This window comes from Thamnophis sirtalis, unplaced genomic scaffold (genome assembly GCF_051295495.1).
Source record: "Thamnophis sirtalis isolate CommonGarterSnake01/CBP01778 unplaced genomic scaffold, rThaSir2_p1.2 scaffold_2, whole genome shotgun sequence".
Lineage (NCBI taxonomy): Eukaryota > Metazoa > Chordata > Lepidosauria > Squamata > Natricidae > Thamnophis > Thamnophis sirtalis.
Genome location: NW_028261382.1, coordinates 139,457,867 through 139,476,613, shown reverse-complemented (window position 1 = coordinate 139,476,613; position 18,747 = coordinate 139,457,867). Strand labels below are relative to the sequence as shown.

At 42.9% G+C, this 18,747-nt stretch overlaps 1 protein-coding gene across 1 annotated transcript; it reads left to right on the top strand.

Annotated features, from left to right (window-relative positions):
- The first annotated feature begins 490 nt into the window (after positions 1 to 490).
- Positions 491 to 17,629, top strand: LOC148049203 (DGAT1/2-independent enzyme synthesizing storage lipids-like). Its single transcript, XM_087703860.1, has 6 exons — positions 491 to 810; positions 4,812 to 4,976; positions 5,164 to 5,357; positions 7,951 to 8,011; positions 16,219 to 16,358; positions 17,397 to 17,629. The coding sequence occupies exons 1-6, from the start codon at positions 519 to 521 to the stop codon at positions 17,499 to 17,501; spliced, it is 957 nt and encodes a 318-aa protein (XP_087559986.1). The 5' UTR covers positions 491 to 518; the 3' UTR covers positions 17,502 to 17,629.
- Positions 17,630 to 18,747: the final 1,118 nt, after the last annotated feature.

Genomic DNA, 18,747 nt, shown 5'->3' with positions numbered 1-18,747 from the left:
TGCAAGAAGTCTACAATTGATCCCTTTCTAATAAAAATAAAGGAGGAGGTAGAAGCTCAGGGACAGAATGGACATCAGTCAGGAAGAAAGAGTTTCCATGACAGATTTTTAACAGAGGATTTCAAGATTTGTCTTGTATGCACAAAAACCCACCAGTTGTTTCAAAAATCAAGGACTCCCTTCTGAATAGACACCTTTGGCTGGTCAAACCTTTTCTTTCTTGTTTGGTTAAAAAACAAGTTTAGTGTCAGCCTCTAACTATACTAGTAATATTTCATTAAAAGTACCAATAGTTTGATTGATTGTACTAAGATTTGATTTGTTTTATCATCTCAGCCCAATCTTCTCCATTAGGCTATATGAAAGCGTCATTACAATGTATTCAATGCTATTCTGATATTCTGCTCTTATCCGAAAGCTCAATATTGCAAATAGTAATTATATTAAAGAATGTTTGTATGGTTTTTTTCAGGAAGAAAACATTTTTGGACTTTTATTCCTGTTGTCTGAGTTTAAATATGACTGCAGAAAATATTTACTATACCCCAGGAAAAGAATATTTCATCTGGCCAACTTACATTTTGGAAGAATGTGCAGGCTTTATGGTATATCCCATAACAGTGTTAGTAATATTGATAATATTATATTATCCAGTTATGCTTGCATTTTCCACCTTCTATATCACTAATCTAGTATATTATGTGTGGGAAAAAATTTGTAAATTGCCAGAAGATGGCAATAGCAAACAATGGGATATGCCAAAGAAAATTTACGCATGGATAACAGACTTGTTTGGAAAGATATTGCATGGTAAGTAGGATGTTCTTCATTAATTCCTTAAGGCAGAGAGAAGGAATTTATTTTCATTCATAGACATAATTCTTGGGGCCAACCCTTAACTGCAGTCATTTGCATCTTGAATCTCATCAGAATGTAGTAGAAAATAAAGGGGAAACTGAGGCTGCATACTGCCAATTTATATAGAATTCACTTATTAAAAAATGCTTCTACAATTAGTCAACAAACTCCCTTAATCTTTGAGGTTGCAGAACTGAATGCAGGAGCTGCCTTAACCTCAATTTAAGAAACTAATTGCAGGTATTACACACAATATCAGTTTGCTTATGGTCACTCACACACAGTGATGTGCTGTGAGGTTTATGGCTGGTGAAGCAGTCTTCTCCCCCAACATCCCACTGTCTAAAGTTCTTTCTTTCTTTCGCATGCCTGAGTTCTGACAGCCCACCAGCTTGCTTGCTTTTGATGACCGCTGTTTCTGCGGCTGCCGCGGACATAGAGGTGGGCAAAAGAAAGCGGCAGCCTGCCAGCTCACTTTCTTTTGCTGGCCTCTATGTCCGCAGCTGCTGCAAAAGAAAGAAAGCGGCAAAAGAAAGAAAGCGGCAACCCGCCAGCTCGCTTTCTTTTGCCCGCCTCTGTGTCCACAGCAGCCGTGGACATACAGGCCGGCAAAAGAAAGTGAGCTGGCAGGCTGCCACTTTCTTTCTTTTGCCCAGAGGGAGCAGCCCAACTGAGCTGCCCACTTCTGGGCAAAAGAAAGCAGCAGCCCGCCAGCTCACTTTCTTTTTTCTGCCTCTGTGTCCACAGCAGCCGTGGACATAGAGGCCGGCAAAAGAAAGCCAGCTGGCAGACTGCCACTTTCTTTCTTTTGCCCAGAGGCGGCAGCCCACCTGAGCTGCCCACCTCTGGCCAAAAGAAAGCAGCAGTCCACAAGCTCACTTTATTTTGCCCCCCTCTATGTCCACGGCTGCTGCAAAAGAGAGAAAGGGGCAAGAGAAAGAAAACGGCAGCCCGCCAGCCTGCCTGAGCTACCCGCCTCTGGGCAAAAGAAAGCGACAGCCCACTAGCAGAGGCGGGTAAAAGACCCGCCTCTGCTGGCGGGCTGCCGCGGACACAGAGAAAGAAAGCTCGCAGGCTGCCCTCCTTGCCTCTCCTAACCCCTTCCCTCTCTTCACTCTCAAACACACACACACATACAAAGTTGCAAAGTCCCTTCGACCCACATACCTTTTCAAGCTTTTTCACAGAGGATTTCAACTCCGCTCTTGCCTACATCATGAAAATGTAAAAATGTAAAAGGAAAAAGGCAAGAGCTGCTGAGGTCAGGCTGGGCTAGTGGCTGCCAGAGTGCCCAATGGATGACTCTGCTTAACTATTTAAAAAAGCCTCTAAAAAATCTCCCTCTACAGGAGGAGGCAAGAGAACCACGTGACTCATCTACATAAGGAATTTTTCAGCTTTTAACCCTTGCCTAAGGGTTGCTCAAGTGATCATAAAGTCAGATTAAAATGAGGCACATGGTTCTCCCGCCTCCTCCTGTAGAAGGCACTTTTTTAGAGGCTTTTTTAAACAGTTAAGCACTAAGCAGAGCCATCCATGGTTACTCTGGCAGCAACTAGCTTAGCCTGACTACAGCTCTTGCCTTTTCCTTTTACATTTTTTTTCTTTTTATGATGACAGTGGTGAGGCTCAGCCTCCCCTGCCTCCCCTGACTGCATGTCACTGCTCACAAACACACACACACACACACACACACACACAATCGCAGCCCAGGTCAACACCCATGATCCAATTATTTTTAACTGAATACTGAGTTACAACTGGTTCTTTGGAATTTGTGGAGGCCTGAAGAATTTAAAGTAAGTGAAAAACTTTACTGGTTTTGCAATGTATATTTTCATTTTCTCACATGCACACAGACACTTATCCATATTTGTTCTCAGCTAGGCTGCCAAGTATTAGTCAGAAGGATGGAAGCCACCAATTATAGATCAAAAGTTAACTCAAAATGCACAGGCCTTAGGATCCCTTTTATCCACCAAAGAATTCAGTTTGTTGATTCGTAGGACTTGCCGTGATCAGTTTCAAGTCTGTTGGTGGGACTTTGGGAAGGGTTTTCCATGTGCTCAGGCTCAATTTCTTTAGTCTAGTTCTGTTGACATTTTTGATTTGTTTCCTTAAAGACTTAGGTCCTTCGCATATACTTCCTGGAGGTTTTCAAAAATAAAAAGGTCAACCATTTGACTGAGATATTATGCATTTCGTGCTTTGGCCATGGGTTAGAGTAGAAGACCTCCAAAGTCTCTTCCATCTCTATGATTCTATGGTTCCATAATCTAGAAGACCTAATTTCTGGCTTTTTGTCTACACTGCTTATGTGCTTGTTTCATCTTTAGTCTCGTACATACATAATTTTAAAATAATAATAAGATCAACCCTATGTATACTGTAAAACTAACCATAAAATACCAGAAATATTTAGGTATAGTAGTATAGCCTTTATTGTTATTGTACAAAATAAATACAATGAAATTGGTTTTAGATTCACTGGTGCAAAATTATAGTGGAAACTAAAAAAGAAAGAAAAAGAAAAAAACTACTCGTACGTACCACATGTGCATGGAGTGATTGTGGTTGTATTTAAAAGTCTGACAGCCTAGGGATAGAAACTATTCTTAAACCTATTTGTTTGGCTGGCTATACTTTGATGTCCTCTGCCCGATAGTAGAAGTGCAAAGAGACACTGACCAGTATGTGAATCAGCTCTGAGTATCTTCCTTAGTCTGCTAAAGTAGTGAGACCTGGTGTTGTCATCCAGAGGGCAACCAATGGTTTCTTATGCCAAATTGATCACTCTCTGCAGTGCCTTTCTGTTCACAGCTGTGAAGCCAGTTATATATACATTTTCATATCATTATATTCCTAAAAATTCAGAATTATAAAAATAAAAACCAGTATATAATCATCTTAGGAAAAGTTTAAAAAAAATCAGAGAGGAAATTGTTCAGTACATTGGAGGAGCAAGACCTTATATCTAGTAAAAACACTAGCAAATGTTTTCCCTGTTGGGACAGGGAATAGAGCATGGGTCTTCCATGTGTAAGGGAGGCATGTGCCTATCATCACCGGCGTAGCAACCCCAAAAAGCCCTGGCCTTCTCCCCAGTGCTCTATTTAGTGACTGCAATTTGGAAAACAGTCATTGAGTGAAGCGACCATATGGTTTCTCCTATTATAATCACAAGAAGACCTATAATATATTTTGTGCTAAGGTTTCAGTTGCTTAGAAACACATTGGCTTTACATTTTACATTAAGACATAATTTGTCCTGGTTCGGGTCTGGTCATCCAACCTAGTAATCTGTAATTCTAGTCTTTTTGACAATTAAAATAATTGGAATTTTATTTCATATGCAAAGTACAATAACTAGAGGTCTGACAGTAAACAAATTAAATAAGGAATATTTCTTCTAATCCTTGCCTCTACCATGTACAATTTTTCCTGTGACTTATAATTAAACTCCAAATGAGCTGTTTTAATTTAAACTTGTTTTTTCAAAATTGTAGTTAAGCTATTAAACATTACCATTAAATATACCTTTGGATAAAGCTGGAAGAAGCCATCTAAAGCCCATACATTCTATATGTTTCTAAGAATTTTGGAAAGTATCAACAGAATACCAAAACTGTATTTTTAAAAATGAGTTTTTTAAAATGGACAAAATTTTCAAAGACATAAATATTTGTGGGAAAGGTTTGATGCCATTAACTAACACGAATCTAAATAACTTATAGGAAACTAGGCCAGATGTGCAGGATCACAAAAGCAGTAACAATGATTTCTCAGAAGAGTCTTTTTTCTTTTTTTAGGATTCAATGTGATGGTTCCAAAAAGCACATTTGATTTAAAATATTTAGCTTGATAAGAAAAATATGCCATATTTTTATGTGATCTTATATAGGAAACTCTTGTGACAAAAAGTTGAAGCCATTTCATTGTTCTCCCAATAACAGGTTATGAGATTTCTGGACTAGAAAATTTACCCCAAGGACCAGCACTTCTTGTTTTTTATCATGGAAGCTATCCAATTGACTATCACTGTTTTGTAATAAGGTTGTATAGACTCACTGGGAGATTCTGCTATTCTGTGATAGATGATTTATTCTTGAGTTTACCAGGTAAAAAAAATTACTATGTTTAGGCGGGTGGGTTTGGGGGGGGAGTTAATAAAATTGATTCACTAGCGTGTGAAGTCCAGTTTTCCTTTCCAAGGTCTTATTTGGAGTTATGTTATTATGGAAATACATGTATTCTGTTTTATTTTACAAGCAAGAACAGAATGATTCCTTAGGTCTGTTTTTGCAGGACTAAAACGATTCTTTTCCATTCTTCGCTGTGATTGTTCTACAAGAGAAAGGTGCATAAATGTTCTGAAACAAGGGCACTTACTTGGAATTGCACCAGGAGGACTACGAGAGCAGAACTATGGAAATAACCAGTATAAAGTAATATGGGGAAAACGTAAAGGATTTGCTCATGTAGCTATAGATGCCAAAGTGGTAAGCCATTTGTCTTCATATTTTTTTCCTAGTGGTCTTTTAAGTGGAATATGCATTTGCAAATATTATCCATTTATTTTTAAGCTATTTGCTAATGCACAGGAGGGTGCATACAACCACAAATCAGATTTGCCAGACCAGGAAAAGAAATTTTTTTTTCTTTCTGTTCACATAATTCAAATCACTTTTTTTTATTTTCATCAATTTATTATGCTAAACTATTTAAGACAATGAAAGTATAAATGCATATATTATACATTATGTTTTCATGCATACAAATAGTATAACTACAAAAATAGTGAAAATAAAAGTAATAATTAAACTAGGAAGGAAGGGTTGTGTTTCCTTTTGCTCTAGTAAAAAGTTGCCTATCCAACCCTAAGCAATCCATACAATGCATCAACGATTAGATATTAAAGGCAGTACACAGGAAACAAACCTTATGACTTATCCATCTATGCCAAATTTGACTGTAATAAAAAGTATGCTGCTCTCGCCACATCTCTTGGAAAAAAAATGAAAAAAATAAAGTGATAAATAATGCAAGAATTATTTATACAAGTATATAATAATACAAGTATACATAAAATTAGAAATAAAGTCATTGCCCTATAAAACTTAAAAATTGTGCTGCTCTCCTGCACTCCCCATTTAAAAAAGAAAAAAGAAAGCCATTGATATATAAAATTTGGTGCAAAATTTGGTGGAATCAGGCAGTTAACTTGTGTTTTCTATGTTAATTCCTTTTAACAGATCTCAAAACAGGTGAGTTTTGTGTGTGTGTGTGTCTGTGTGTGTGTGTGTTTGATTGATTAGTGGGCGTATCTATATCTGCCTGGTTCACATTCAAAAAAGTTCCATCTTTACCTTCCCTTACAAAAGTGACATTGGTGGCAGCTAGTTAGAAAATGGCTATGAGAGTGAATATGAAAACTATTGAATTTAGCTTTTCATTTGATTGAAAATAAACCCATTCAGCAAATTTTAAATTTGAGATTACAAAAATTTTCAAACCACAGGTCATACATCTCATTTAAAGTACACATCTGTGCTCTAGTAATCAACTTTCAAAGTTTTCTTTTAAGAATGAAATGTAAACATGACACTTTTTCAAGAGGCAACTGGACTTCTGGATTTTCTTTGAAGATGTTTTATTTTTCATCCAAGAAACTTCTTGGATGAGAAGCAAAATGTTTTCAAACATTTGGACAATCATGATCTGGATGACAGAATCACTATAGATATGTAAATAGTACACTTTTTTCACCAATGGAAGGTATAATTAATTTCAATTTCTTTCTTTAAATCAATTTTACAAAGTCTTAACATTTTAAAAAACTTTCAAAAAATGACTCTAAAAATCACATCTTTGTTGTATATTTGGGGAGGGATGCAAACAAATAAAGATCTCACCAAGCTGGAAAAAATATGTTTTTCTTTTTAAATGTATTAAAGATTAACTAATTCAGCAAATGGTAAACTTGAAGTGCTGAATGATTTTCAATCTTAAAGAAACAATAAACAGTAAAGTATTAAAAAGAAGAGGACCTTGAAGACCTTAAAGGCTTAATGTGCTTTATGGCGTACATTTGGGCAAACTCCAGATCTCGATTCCAGACAGAGTTTTGGCTGTCCAGATCTTATATCCAGTTACCTTTTCAGCCATAATGTGCCTGCAATGCAAAAAATAAATTGAAATTTTAGTTCATTTTCACCTCATTGGAACATTTCTGTCTCTGAATTGGAAGGTTCTGGAAGGTTTCTACCTTCCCCCAAAGGTCTACGTCAGTGTGGTCAAACTCAAGGCCTGGAGGCTGTAACCAGCCTGCTTAGGCCTGGCCCACTGGGCTGCCCTGAAAACAATAGTTAGCAATAGTTAGATTTATATACCGCTTCATAGGGCTTTCAGCCCTCTCTAAGCGGTTTACAGAGTCAGCATATTGCCCCCAACAACAATCCGGGTCCTCATTTTACCCACCTCGGAAGGATGGAAGGGTGAGTCAACCTTGAGCCGGTGAGATTTGAACAGCCGAACTGCTGAACTGCAGTCAGCTGAAGTAGCCAACGGAAGACTCACCCGTGGTGCCTGTGTCAGCATTTGCCTGAATATGCTAGATGCAAATAAATGATCTGAAGGAGTAAATTTATCTGTAAGAAAGATGGACAAAGTTATAGGACAATGTAATAAACGCTCAATAAAAAAAGAATCATAATATTTTCATTCAACTCTTGCCTTTGTCTTCCCTTTGCATATTAGTTGGTTATGTGAAAAATAAAACTGAAGTTTAATATTAGTTTAAAAATCAGGATCTTTTGGATGTATGAGCATGAAATATCAGCATTAAGAAAAAACATTCAGCATGTCAGTACCTGAACTACATTTAGTACAATGACAAACCAAACTACATTTAGTTCAACAATGCCCTGCTGAAAAGGGATGTCATAAAAATACAATGATCTTATACACTATATTGTTCATATTAGTTAAAATAACTTTTTAATTGATGTATTTTATGTCCAACCAATACATTTTATTCCTTTCACATATTATAACTAAAAGAAGCTCATTATTTGTTTCTTTTATTTCTTCTAGCCAATCATTCCTTTATTTACACAAAATACTAGAGAAGGATATATGGCATATGCAAACATAAGTAAGTAAAACTTTATGTATTCTTGAAAATGTTATTTATTTAAGACTATAAATTTGTACATCTGCATCTTTGCTTACCATATTTAATTTGAATGAAAAATAGCTAAATGTGGGTTCTAAGCAGTGACGTGCGGTCAGCTTTAGCCCCGGTGAGGCTGTTTTTAGACTTCTGGACTTCAACTCCCAGAATTCCACAGCCAGGCATGCTCAGTTCCAATTTACAGCGAAGCATTTTTCCCCCTTGCAAAATAAGTTTTCCCATTCTTTTTCTTTTCCCTCCCCCTCCTTCCTCCCTCTCTCCTTCCCTCCCCCTCTCTCAAACAGACACACACAGAGAGAGAACTTCGATCCTTCTCATTCACTCACTCTCAAACACAACAGAAGTTGGATTGGATATATTTTCCAAATCCAAAGACTTGAAAGCAGCTCCTCTGCCATACCCTCCCTTCCCCTGCTGCCTTCTGATCAAACTTTTTGAATTCCTCCCCCCTCCCCCACACGGACCTTTTCCAGCTGTTTCAGAGACGATTTCAACTCTGCTTCTCCCTGCCCTCCCCTCCCCTCTTGAAAAGCCAGAGCTCTGAAGTCAGACTGAGCTAGTTGCTCCCAGAGAACTCTAAAAAGCCTCTAAAAATGCTCTCTACAGGAAGCGAGAGAATACGTGCCTCATTTGAATAAGAAATTCTTCCCTTGTTAACCCTTGCTTAACTCTTAAAAGGTGAAAAAATCCTTATGCAAAAGAGGCCCCTAGTTCTCTGGCCTCCTCCTAGTTAATACTGAGAGCAGACACCAAGCCACTGTGACTTGAAATCTGGTAGCAACTACCCTGACTTTAATTATTTTAAGAAAATTATTTAAAATCCTTTCCTTTCCCTGAGGAGACTGGTGAGGCCCCGCCTCCCTTACCTCTAGTGACTGCACGTCCCTGGTTCTAAGTAAACTAAAAAATATATTTGGGGTAGATTAATTTGGGATTATTTTTATTTTATTATTAGGAAAGCTGTTTTAAGAGGTGGTACATATTAGTTTTCACTTAGAATGTGAAAAGAGTATATATGCTCTCTCTTCAGATATCTGTCTGTCTGTCTGTCTGTCTGTCTATTTTCTATCTATCTATCTATCTATCTATCTATCTATCTATCTATCTATCTATCATCTATCATCTATCTATTTATCTATCTCTAGATATAAATTTACAAATATACAGATATACAAACACATATACTGTATACATATACATACATATGTACATATTCCAGAACTCCAGGGCTTTGGTGTAAAAACTGATTTAATACATTTCCCATAACTGACGTGATGTCATGGGATTACAAGACATACGGATGACCCAGAAGTTATGGATATTCAGCAAAGTTATCCATATTCTGTAAATTAATTGGTAATTATCCTGGAAAGACTGCCTGTCTTGTCTTGTCTGTTTATCTGTCTACTATCTATCAACCTGCTGTTTGTCTGGCTACTTATATTTGTGTGTCTATTTATGTGTCTATTTATGTTTCCTAACTCTACTTTTTAATAACTTTTAATCTAAATTGTATTTTGCAAACTGTAAGGCTCCAAACATGATGGCTTATTTTCTTGTTTCTATACACTGCAAAAGCTTTCCATTAGTTGATTCCACTGCTGGCATTAATTATTGCATTTAAATACAGGCTCCCAACAAAGTCAAATATGAAACTCTTGGCAATCTACTAATATACATATCATATTTAAGTAAGACTGAATGGTTTCTATCTATAAACATCAAGCATATTTGCCTTGCCCCTCTCCACGTGCGACTGCTTTGTAGACTTTCATTTTTCATTTCATTTTATTAAAGCTTATAGGCCGCCCTTTTCCCTGAGGGGACTCAGGGCGGCTTACAAATCATGGGAAGGGGAGTGCAAGACAAAAAAACATAAAACTGTGCATGAATAATAAAAAAAGAAAATAACAATAAAACACAACTTTCATTCAACATTCGGGTGGGGCGGATTAGAATCTTATCCCCAGGCCTGACGGGATAGCCAGATCTTAAGGGCTGTGCGGAAGGTCTGGACAGTGGTGAGGGTACGAATCTCCACGGGGAGATCGTTCCAGAGGGTCGGAGCTGCTACTGAGAAGGCTCTCCTCCGCCTAGTCGCTAGTCGGCACTGACTGGCAGATGGAACTCGGAGGAGGCCTAATCTGTGCGATCTGATAGGTCGAAGGGAGGTAATCGGCAGGAGGCGGTCTCTCAAGTACACAGATCCACTACCATGGAGAGATTTATGGATGGTAAGTAGCACCTTGAAGCACACCCGGAGATCAACAGGTAGCCAGCGCAGCTCGCGGAGGATAGGTGTTATGTGGGTGAACCGTGGTGCGCCCACAATCACTCGCGCGGCCGCATTCTGGACTAGCTGAAGTCACCGGATGCTCTTCAAGGGCAGCCCCATGTAGAGCACATTGCAGTATTCCAGCCTAGAGATCACAAGGGCTCGAGTGACTGTTGTGAGGGCCTCCCGGTTCAGGTAGGGTCGCAACTGGCGCACCAGGCGAACCTGGGCGAACGTCCCCCTGGTCACAGCCGATAAGTGATGGTCAAAAGTCAGCTGTGAGTCCAGGAGGACTCCCAAGTTGCGAACCCTATCTGAGGGGTGTAAAATTTGACCCCCCAGCCTGAGCGATGGAACACTGGCCAAATTATTGGGAGGGAAACACAACAGCCACTCGGTCTTGTCCGGGTTGAGTACCAGTTTGTTAGCACTCATCCAGTTCTTAACGGCCTCAAGGCCCTGGTTCATCACGTCCACCGCTTCATTGAGTTGGCACAGGGCGGACAGATACAACTGTGTGTCGTCCACGTTTTGGTGGTATTTTATCCCGTGCCTCCGAATGATCTCGCCCAGCGGTTTCATGTAGATGTTAAATAGTAGGAGGGATAAGACCGAACCCTGCAGCACCCCATATGTTAGGGGCCTCGGGGACGATCTCTGCCCCCCCACTAACACCGACTGCGACCTGTCTGAGAGGTAGAAGGAGAACCACCGTAAGACAGTGCCTCCCACCCCCACCTCCCGCAGTCGTCACAGAAGGATACCATGGTCGATGGTATCGAAAGCCGCCAAGAGGTCAAGGAGAACCAGGATGGACGCATGGCCTCCATCCCTGGCTCTCCAGAGATCATCGGTCAATGCGACCAAAGCGGTTTCTGTGCTGTAACCAGGTCTGAAGCCGGACTGGAAGGGGTCAAGATAGCTAGCTTCCTCCAAGGACCGTTGGAACTGGAAGGCCACCACCTTCTCAACAACCTTCCCAACAAAGGGGAGGTTGGAGACTGGACGGTAATTGTTAAAAACGGCTGGATCCAAGGATGGTTTCTTCAGGAGGGGTCTCACCACCACCGCTTTAAGTGTGGTGGGGAAGTGCCCCTCCCGAAGGGAGGCGGTAACAACCGCCTGGATCCAGCCTCGTGTCACCTCACTGCTGTTGGCAACCAGCCAGGAGGGACACGGGTCCAGTATACAGGTGGAGGTACTCATAGCTCGTATGGCCTTGTCCACATCCCCAGAGGCAACATCCTGAAACTCAACCCAGAGATGGTCTGCCAAGTTATCCCCCTGTGTCTCGGCTGGATCTGCAAAGGTGGAGTCCAAGTCCGACCGAAACCGAGCAACTTTGTCCGCTAAGAACTGGACATATTCCTCAGCCTTACCCTGCAGGGGGTCCCCCGTATCCCTCCTATTTAGGAGGGAGCGGGTTATCCTAAACAGGGCAGCTGAGCGGGACTCAGCGGACGCAACCAAGGTGGCAATATATGTTCTTTTTACCATTCTCAATGCCCTGATATATTCCTTGCTGCATGCTGTCAAAAGTGCTCGGTTCGATTCGGACTTATCGGTCCTCCACAGGTGCTCTAGGCGTCTCCTCCGGCGCTTCTTCTCCCTGAGCTCCTCGGTAAACCAAGGGGGCCTCCGGGATCCGCCCATCCAGAGGGGCCGTAGTGGCGCAATCCGGTCGAGGGACTCCGATGCCGCCGAGTGCCAGGTGGCAACAAGAGTCTCCGCCGAACTGTGGGCGAGAGTATCAGGAATAACCCCAAGCTCCATCTGGAACCTCAGAGGGTCCATAAGTCGCCTGGGGCGGAACCATCTGGTCGGTTCCTCCTCCCTACAGTGGGGGTTTGGCCTCCGGAAGTCAAGCCTCAGTAGGCAGTGGTCTGACCACGACAGGGGTATGATCTCATTACCCCTCAGACCAAGATCACAAGTCCACTGCTCCGAGAGCAATACGAGGTCGAGCATGTGACCCGCTGAGTGGGTTGGGCCCCGAATTACCTGGGTCAAGCCCATGGCTGTCATGGAAGCCATGAACTCCTGCGCTCCGTCAGAGTGTTCACCGAGCGAAGGCAAATTGAAGTCCCCCAGAACGATAAGCCTGGGGAACTCAATTGCTAGCTCGGCTACTGACTCGAGGAGCGAGGGGAGGGCTGCTGTAACGCAGTTGGGAGGCAGGTACGTTAGCAGCAGACCCACTTGACCCTTGAGGTCCAACTTCACCAGCAGGGACTCACACCCGACAAGCTCCAGAGCAGGGATCCTACGAGGTGCTAAAGACTCCCGGATAACGATAGCCACACCGCCACCCCTTCTCTGGGCTCTCGGCTGATGAAGCACCTGAAATCCTTCTGGGCACATCTCTATGAGGGGGACTCCTCCCTCCGGGCCCAGCCAGGTTTCAGTAATACATGCCAGGTCTGCCCCCTCGTCTAAAATTAAGTCCCGGACGAGGGGAGCTTTATGAACAACAGACCTGGCATTTAGCGACAACAGCCTGAGACCAGGGTCCTGATTACTCACGCCATCTGGCCTCGGAGTGGGACTCATAGGGCCGGAAGGAGGGATCTCTGTGATGTAGCGAGCCCTCCTTCCCCGGTAATGGCCAGCCCTAAAGTCCCCGCCATATCTGCCCCTCCCTGTTAAGACCACAATGCTCCGACCCACTTCCGTGGGCATGGTCCCCCCGGCCACCCTGGCGACCCCCGCATTCCCCGGCAGGTCCTCCAAATCAGACATACCCAAGCGCTCACACAAGCAATCCCCACATTATAATTAAAAACATAGAAAATACAATGATAATAACAATAAAAGTGGGAACATTCACACTATCACATACAATCCCATACACTCAGCATACCAAATTAAAAATTGTGCAGGCACACGATTTAAATTATAAGTTATAAGTTCCGGGAGAGCCAAACTCCCTTCCTCCAAGTTCCAGGAAGACCCAAGGCCAAGGTCCAAAGTCCGTATTGTGCAAGATGGTTATAGATGGAGGGGGGCAAAGCGTGAACGCCAGATGTTAACAAGCAGCAACTTTGCAGCCTCGCACCCTCCAAATCAAGATGAAGCTTAGGGTAATCATCAATAACAGTCCATAGGGGATATAAAGATAATGTGCAGGGGAATGTCTTATCTTCCCCCTCTCCTAAGGTCCTGAGAGGTCCAAAGTCTAGGTGTCTAAAGTCTAGGGGTGGCTGGAACAAGTCGGGAGGGGGAAAGGGGAAGCGCCAGCTTGGTGACCAGTTTTTAAAATGCCTTATCCCTGAGACTGCCATCCTCTATCACTCCTTTCCACAGGCCGAATGCACCATGAATACGCAGACCATAAGGTGTCAAGCATTGTGTCAGATGGTCGCTGCCCAAAATAGGTGTTCCAGGGCAGCAATGGTAGCAAGCGGTCGAGGGGGGCGGCTGTTTCAAGGCCAATGCAGATGGTCGCAGGCCAGGCAGTAGAAAATCCGTGCTGGATAGGGAAACAGGCAGGCAAGGCTCCACAGCAGCAAGGGCAGGCAGGAAAAGAAAATGCCCAGCACACGAGAGGATGAAGGGAGAGGCTACAACGGCGAGAAAGGCAAGCAGAAATGGAGGGGGGGCGTTCAGGCGAGCTACGATGGTGGCGGCTAGTCCACCGCTCGATCCGCTCACCCAAGCCACGATAATCTCCCCACCTCTTTGGGGCGATAGAAGATGGTAGTAGCCAGTTATAGGGTCCCCAAGGCTCACCGCTCCTTCTTTCCAAGCCGTAAGTGAAAATCTGGGCTCCTCTCCAAGCCCCTCACTGTTTAAATCTAGTAAACAGCGGGGGAATTCCATTCGGGGGAGCGAAAAGCTCAGGCAGCCATCTTTCCTTCCGATTCCAGCTGCTGCCGTTCTGCTGCTCTGGGGGCGACTTCCAGGACCAGGGACGCGCAGATAAATAGTTAGGGGCTCACCAGGTCGGGCGGACAACACCAGGGGCACCCAGGCATCCAAAGATGATAAGAAGACGCCGGCCGGCCGTGCGCCGCCGTCACCGTAGTCGTCACCCTCGCGCAGCTGGGTGGTTCAGGCTGCTTCTCCTGAAGCAGAACCAGCCAAGGCACTAAGGGATAATCTGGTAAGCCATCACTGGATTGAGTTTCAAGCTGTTACCCCTGAGGATGTGGACAAGGTGATGAGAGCTGTAGGTGCCTCCACATGTGTGCTGGACCCGTGCCCCTCCTGGCTGGTTGTAAACAGCAGAGAGGTGACACGAGGCTGGATCCAGGCGGTTGTTACCGCCTCTCTACGGGAGGGGGTCTTTCCCCCTGCTTTAATGGCGGTGGTGGTGAGACCGCTCCTGAAGAAACCATCCTTGGATCCAGCCGTTTTAAATAACTATTGTCCGGTTTCCAACCTCCCCTTTGTGGGGAAGGTTGTTGAGAAGGTGGTGGCCTTTCAGCTCCAGCGGTCCTTGGAGGAAGCCAGTTATCTCGATCCATTCCAGTCAGGGTTCAGACCTGGCTGCAGCACAGAAACCGCTTTGGTCGCATTGACCAATGATCTCTGGAGAGCCAGGGATGGAGGCCACGCCTCCATCCTGGTGCTCCTTGACCTCTCGGCAGCTTTCGATACCATCGACCATGGTATCCTTCTGTGACGACTGCGGGAGATGGGGGTGGGAGGCGCTGTTTTACAGTGGTTCTCCTCTTACCTCTCGGACAGGTCGCAGTCGGTGTTAGTCGGGGGGCAGAGATCGACCCCTACGCCCCTAACGTATGGGGTGCTGCAGGGTTCGGTCCTGTCCCCCCTTCTTTTCAACATCTACATGAAACCGCTGGGTGAGATCATTCGACGGCACGGGATAAAATACCACCAGTATGCGGACGATACACAGTTGTATCTGTCCGCCCCGTGCCAACTCAACGAAGCGATGGATGTGATGAGCCAGGGTCTTGAGGCTGTTAAAGACTGGATGGGGGTCAACAAACTTGTGCTCAATCCAAAAAAGACCGAGTGGCTGCTGTGTTTCCCTCCCGCAAATTGGCCAAGTGTTCCATCTCTCAGGCTGGGGGGTCAAATTGTACACCCCTCAGACAGGGTTTGCAACTTGGGAGTCCTCCTGGACCCACAGCTGACTTTCGAACATCATTTGTCAGCTGTGACCAGGGTGGCATTTGCCCAGGTTCGCCTGGTGCACCAGTTGCGTCCCTACCTGAACCGGGAGGTCCTCACAACAGTCACTCGTGCCCTTGTGATCTCTAGGCTGGAATACTGCAATGTGCTCTACATGGGGCTGCCCTTGAAGAGCATTCGGCGACTTCAGCTGGTCCAGAATGCGGCCGCGCGAGCGATCGTGGGTGCACCGCGGTTCACCCACGTAACACCTATCCTCCGCGAGCTGCACTGGCTGCCTGTTGATCTCCGGGTGCGATTCAAGGTGCTACTTATCACCTACAAAGCCCTTCATGGTATTGGACCTGGGTACTTGAGAGACCGCCTACTGCCAATTACCTCCACTAGACCGATACGATCGCATAGATTAGGCCTCCTCCGAATTTCATCATCTAGCCAGTGTAGACTGGCAATTACCCAGAGGAGAGCCTTCTCGGTGGCTGCTCCGACCCTCTGGAACGAACTCCCCGTGGAGATTCGGACCCTCACCACCCTCCAGTCCTTCCGCACCGCCCTAAAGATCTGGCTGTCCCGGCTGGCCTGTGGTTAACACTTTAACCCCACTCGAATTGTGTGGCTGTTGTGTTTTTTAATATGTTGTATTGTCTGTATGTTGGAAATTGTTTGTCCTTTCCCCCCCCTTTTTTTGAATTGTGAGCCGCCCTGAGTCCCCCCAGGGAAAAGGGTGGCATACAAATAAAGGGAAAATGAAAAAAAATAAATGAAAAAAATATTTTCTAAAATTTGTACCCAGGACCAATGAGATGGTTTTATGAGAGAAACCGATGGTTCATCTTTCCATTGTATGGAATGTTTCCAGTTAAACTTATAACCCATATTGGAAAACCAATTCCATATGATCCAGATATAACTCCTGAAAAATTAGCTGAACAGGTAAGCGGATTTCTATTCTAAAGAGAATATTTCCATTCAAATTAAAACTTCCTTCTTTATGAAATTATAAATTCTATAATAACTATTTGCAGACAGTTATTGAAATAGACTAAGTATATATGCAGAAATATTGTTGAGTGTTTGGTACATAAATGTCAATGTAACATTATCATCCATTCATCCCTTACTGTTTAAACAGCGCTTATTCAAACTACACAATATGATTAACAGCATGTATAAATGAAAATATCCATCAAATATACTGTATATCACACTAAAGCTTCATCATGGAGGGTTCAACCTCTTCTTACCCAATAAGTTTATATTTTCAATTTATCCAATTATGGTTTATTCAGCAAACCACTGTTAGGAACAAATTAAATAAGAGGCATCAGCATGCATTCTGCTTTTTAATTATACAACTGGGTGCAGCAGCCAGTCTGGCCTAGGTCAGAACAAGAGGATGTAGAAGAAGGCTTGAACACCATCTCCAGCCATACAGCATAATTCCAACTCTTCTGCAAGGGCATTTCTAAGAAGGAGAAAGGGATGAAAGTTTGTGTTTTTACATGCAAAGGAGGAATATTCTATTTTATAGACATTGCTGCAACTGTTCAACTCCGTTTACCAGGGTCTTATTCTGGCCCACATGAACTTACTCTTGGTTACAGCATACAAAAAGAGACAGACATTTGTACACCATATTTTTAGAGATTTATAGGAAAATGTGATTTATCTGAATATGAATGGTATAACATGAGCAGGAAGAGAGAAAAAATCTTGCCGTAAGATGAAATCAAAGATAACATTGGTTTTCAAATGTACGTTAAAGACTCTGATGAAGAGCAAGTTAGAATTTTATATATGTGCTTAAATATGTGATGTGTTCTGTTAGAGTCCATATATTGTATATTTAGTTCCAGGATGTTCTCTCAATAGTCCCTGAACCATAAATCTAAATTAAATCAATTTTTCCCTCTTTTTTTTCTCCCATTCCATCCCACTCCACTGTTCCATGCCACTCCACTGCTCCAACAGACTCAAAGGGCAATAGAAGATTTACGGGACAAACACCAAAAAATCCCAGGAAGCATATTGCATGCTCTTCGGCAACGCTTTGATGCACATGCCAAACATAAATAGTGATATAACATCAACAATCTTGTGGATAAGATATGTGCATATGTAGCTAATATGTGTGTATGTGTAGTGCATGCGTTCCATCAGGCACTTTATAAAAGCAAAATGTCAGGGCAAGACTGAGATGGGGTGAAAACATTTATTTCTTCAATGTGTTTAAATCTCCAACACCAGATTAAATTACATACTAAGGTACCAAAAGTATTGTGTGATTCCCCCCCCCCAAACTCTTATGAATTACATTTGAGAAATCCTGATGAACTGGAGGATGACTGGATAACACCAACTGTTATTCTAATTTTCAAAAAGGAGAAAAAAGAAAACACAGCAAGATATAGGCCAGTTACTCTGATGTCAATACGCTGAAAAATTTAAGAGTGCATACGGTTATCATAAAAGAACTTATCATTAAACACTTTGAAAACAATTACTAGAAACCTGTCTTACCTTATCTAATATTTTTAGATAGCTTCCTTAGTAGACCTTAGGAATTTTGTGAAGTTAGTATGATATATCTTACTTTCTTTACAAAGAAGTTGACAAGAGATTTTATTCTGTGCATATTAGTGAACAGGTTACATGATGATTGATTGAGTGCACTGCTGACTTGAAAATTATTCTCAAAGAGTGATCATCATTCATCAAATACAGAGATCACACAATATTCAGTTGGGAATCCTGTACTCTTCAACAATTTAATTAATAACTTATATTAATTAAGGTGCTCAAGAAACAACTTACAACTAGATACTAGTAAAACAAAGGAGATGGTGCTAGATTTCCGGAAAAACAAAGAGGAGCCTTCCCCATTGTATATCGAGGGGAGTTGTGTGGAGAGGGTTTCCTCTTTTAAATTCTTGGGGGTGCTTATTAGTCAAGATCTCACCTGGAAAAACAGCACGTCTCTGGTGATTGGAAAGGCTCAACAGAGACTTCATTTCCTTAGAGTCCTGCGAAAAAATCAGGTGGAACAACAGCTGATAATCTCTTTCTATCGGTCCACCATAGAAAGTGTCCTCACATACTGCATTACAGTATGGTACGCAGCAGCGGACAGGAAGGTACTGCAGAGAGTGATCAATTCGGCACAAGAAACCATTGGTTGCCCTCTGACACCACTGGATGACATCACCAGATCTCACTGCTTTAGCAGAGTAAGGAAAATACTCAGAGATGATTCACACCCTGGTCAGTGTCTCTTCGCACGTCTACCATTCTAGCCACCTGAACAAATAGGTTTAAAGATAGT

Coding starts and splice junctions, on each gene's coding strand:
- LOC148049203 (XM_087703860.1), top strand. CDS start 519: ATGACTGCAGAAAATATTTACTATACCCCAGGAAAAGAATATTTCATC. Junction 5,358..7,950: donor TAGCTATAGATGCCAAAGTG/GTAAGCCATTTG, acceptor TATTTCTTCTAG/CCAATCATTCCTTTATTTAC. Junction 8,012..16,218: donor TATGGCATATGCAAACATAA/GTAAGTAAAACT, acceptor ATTTGTACCCAG/GACCAATGAGATGGTTTTAT.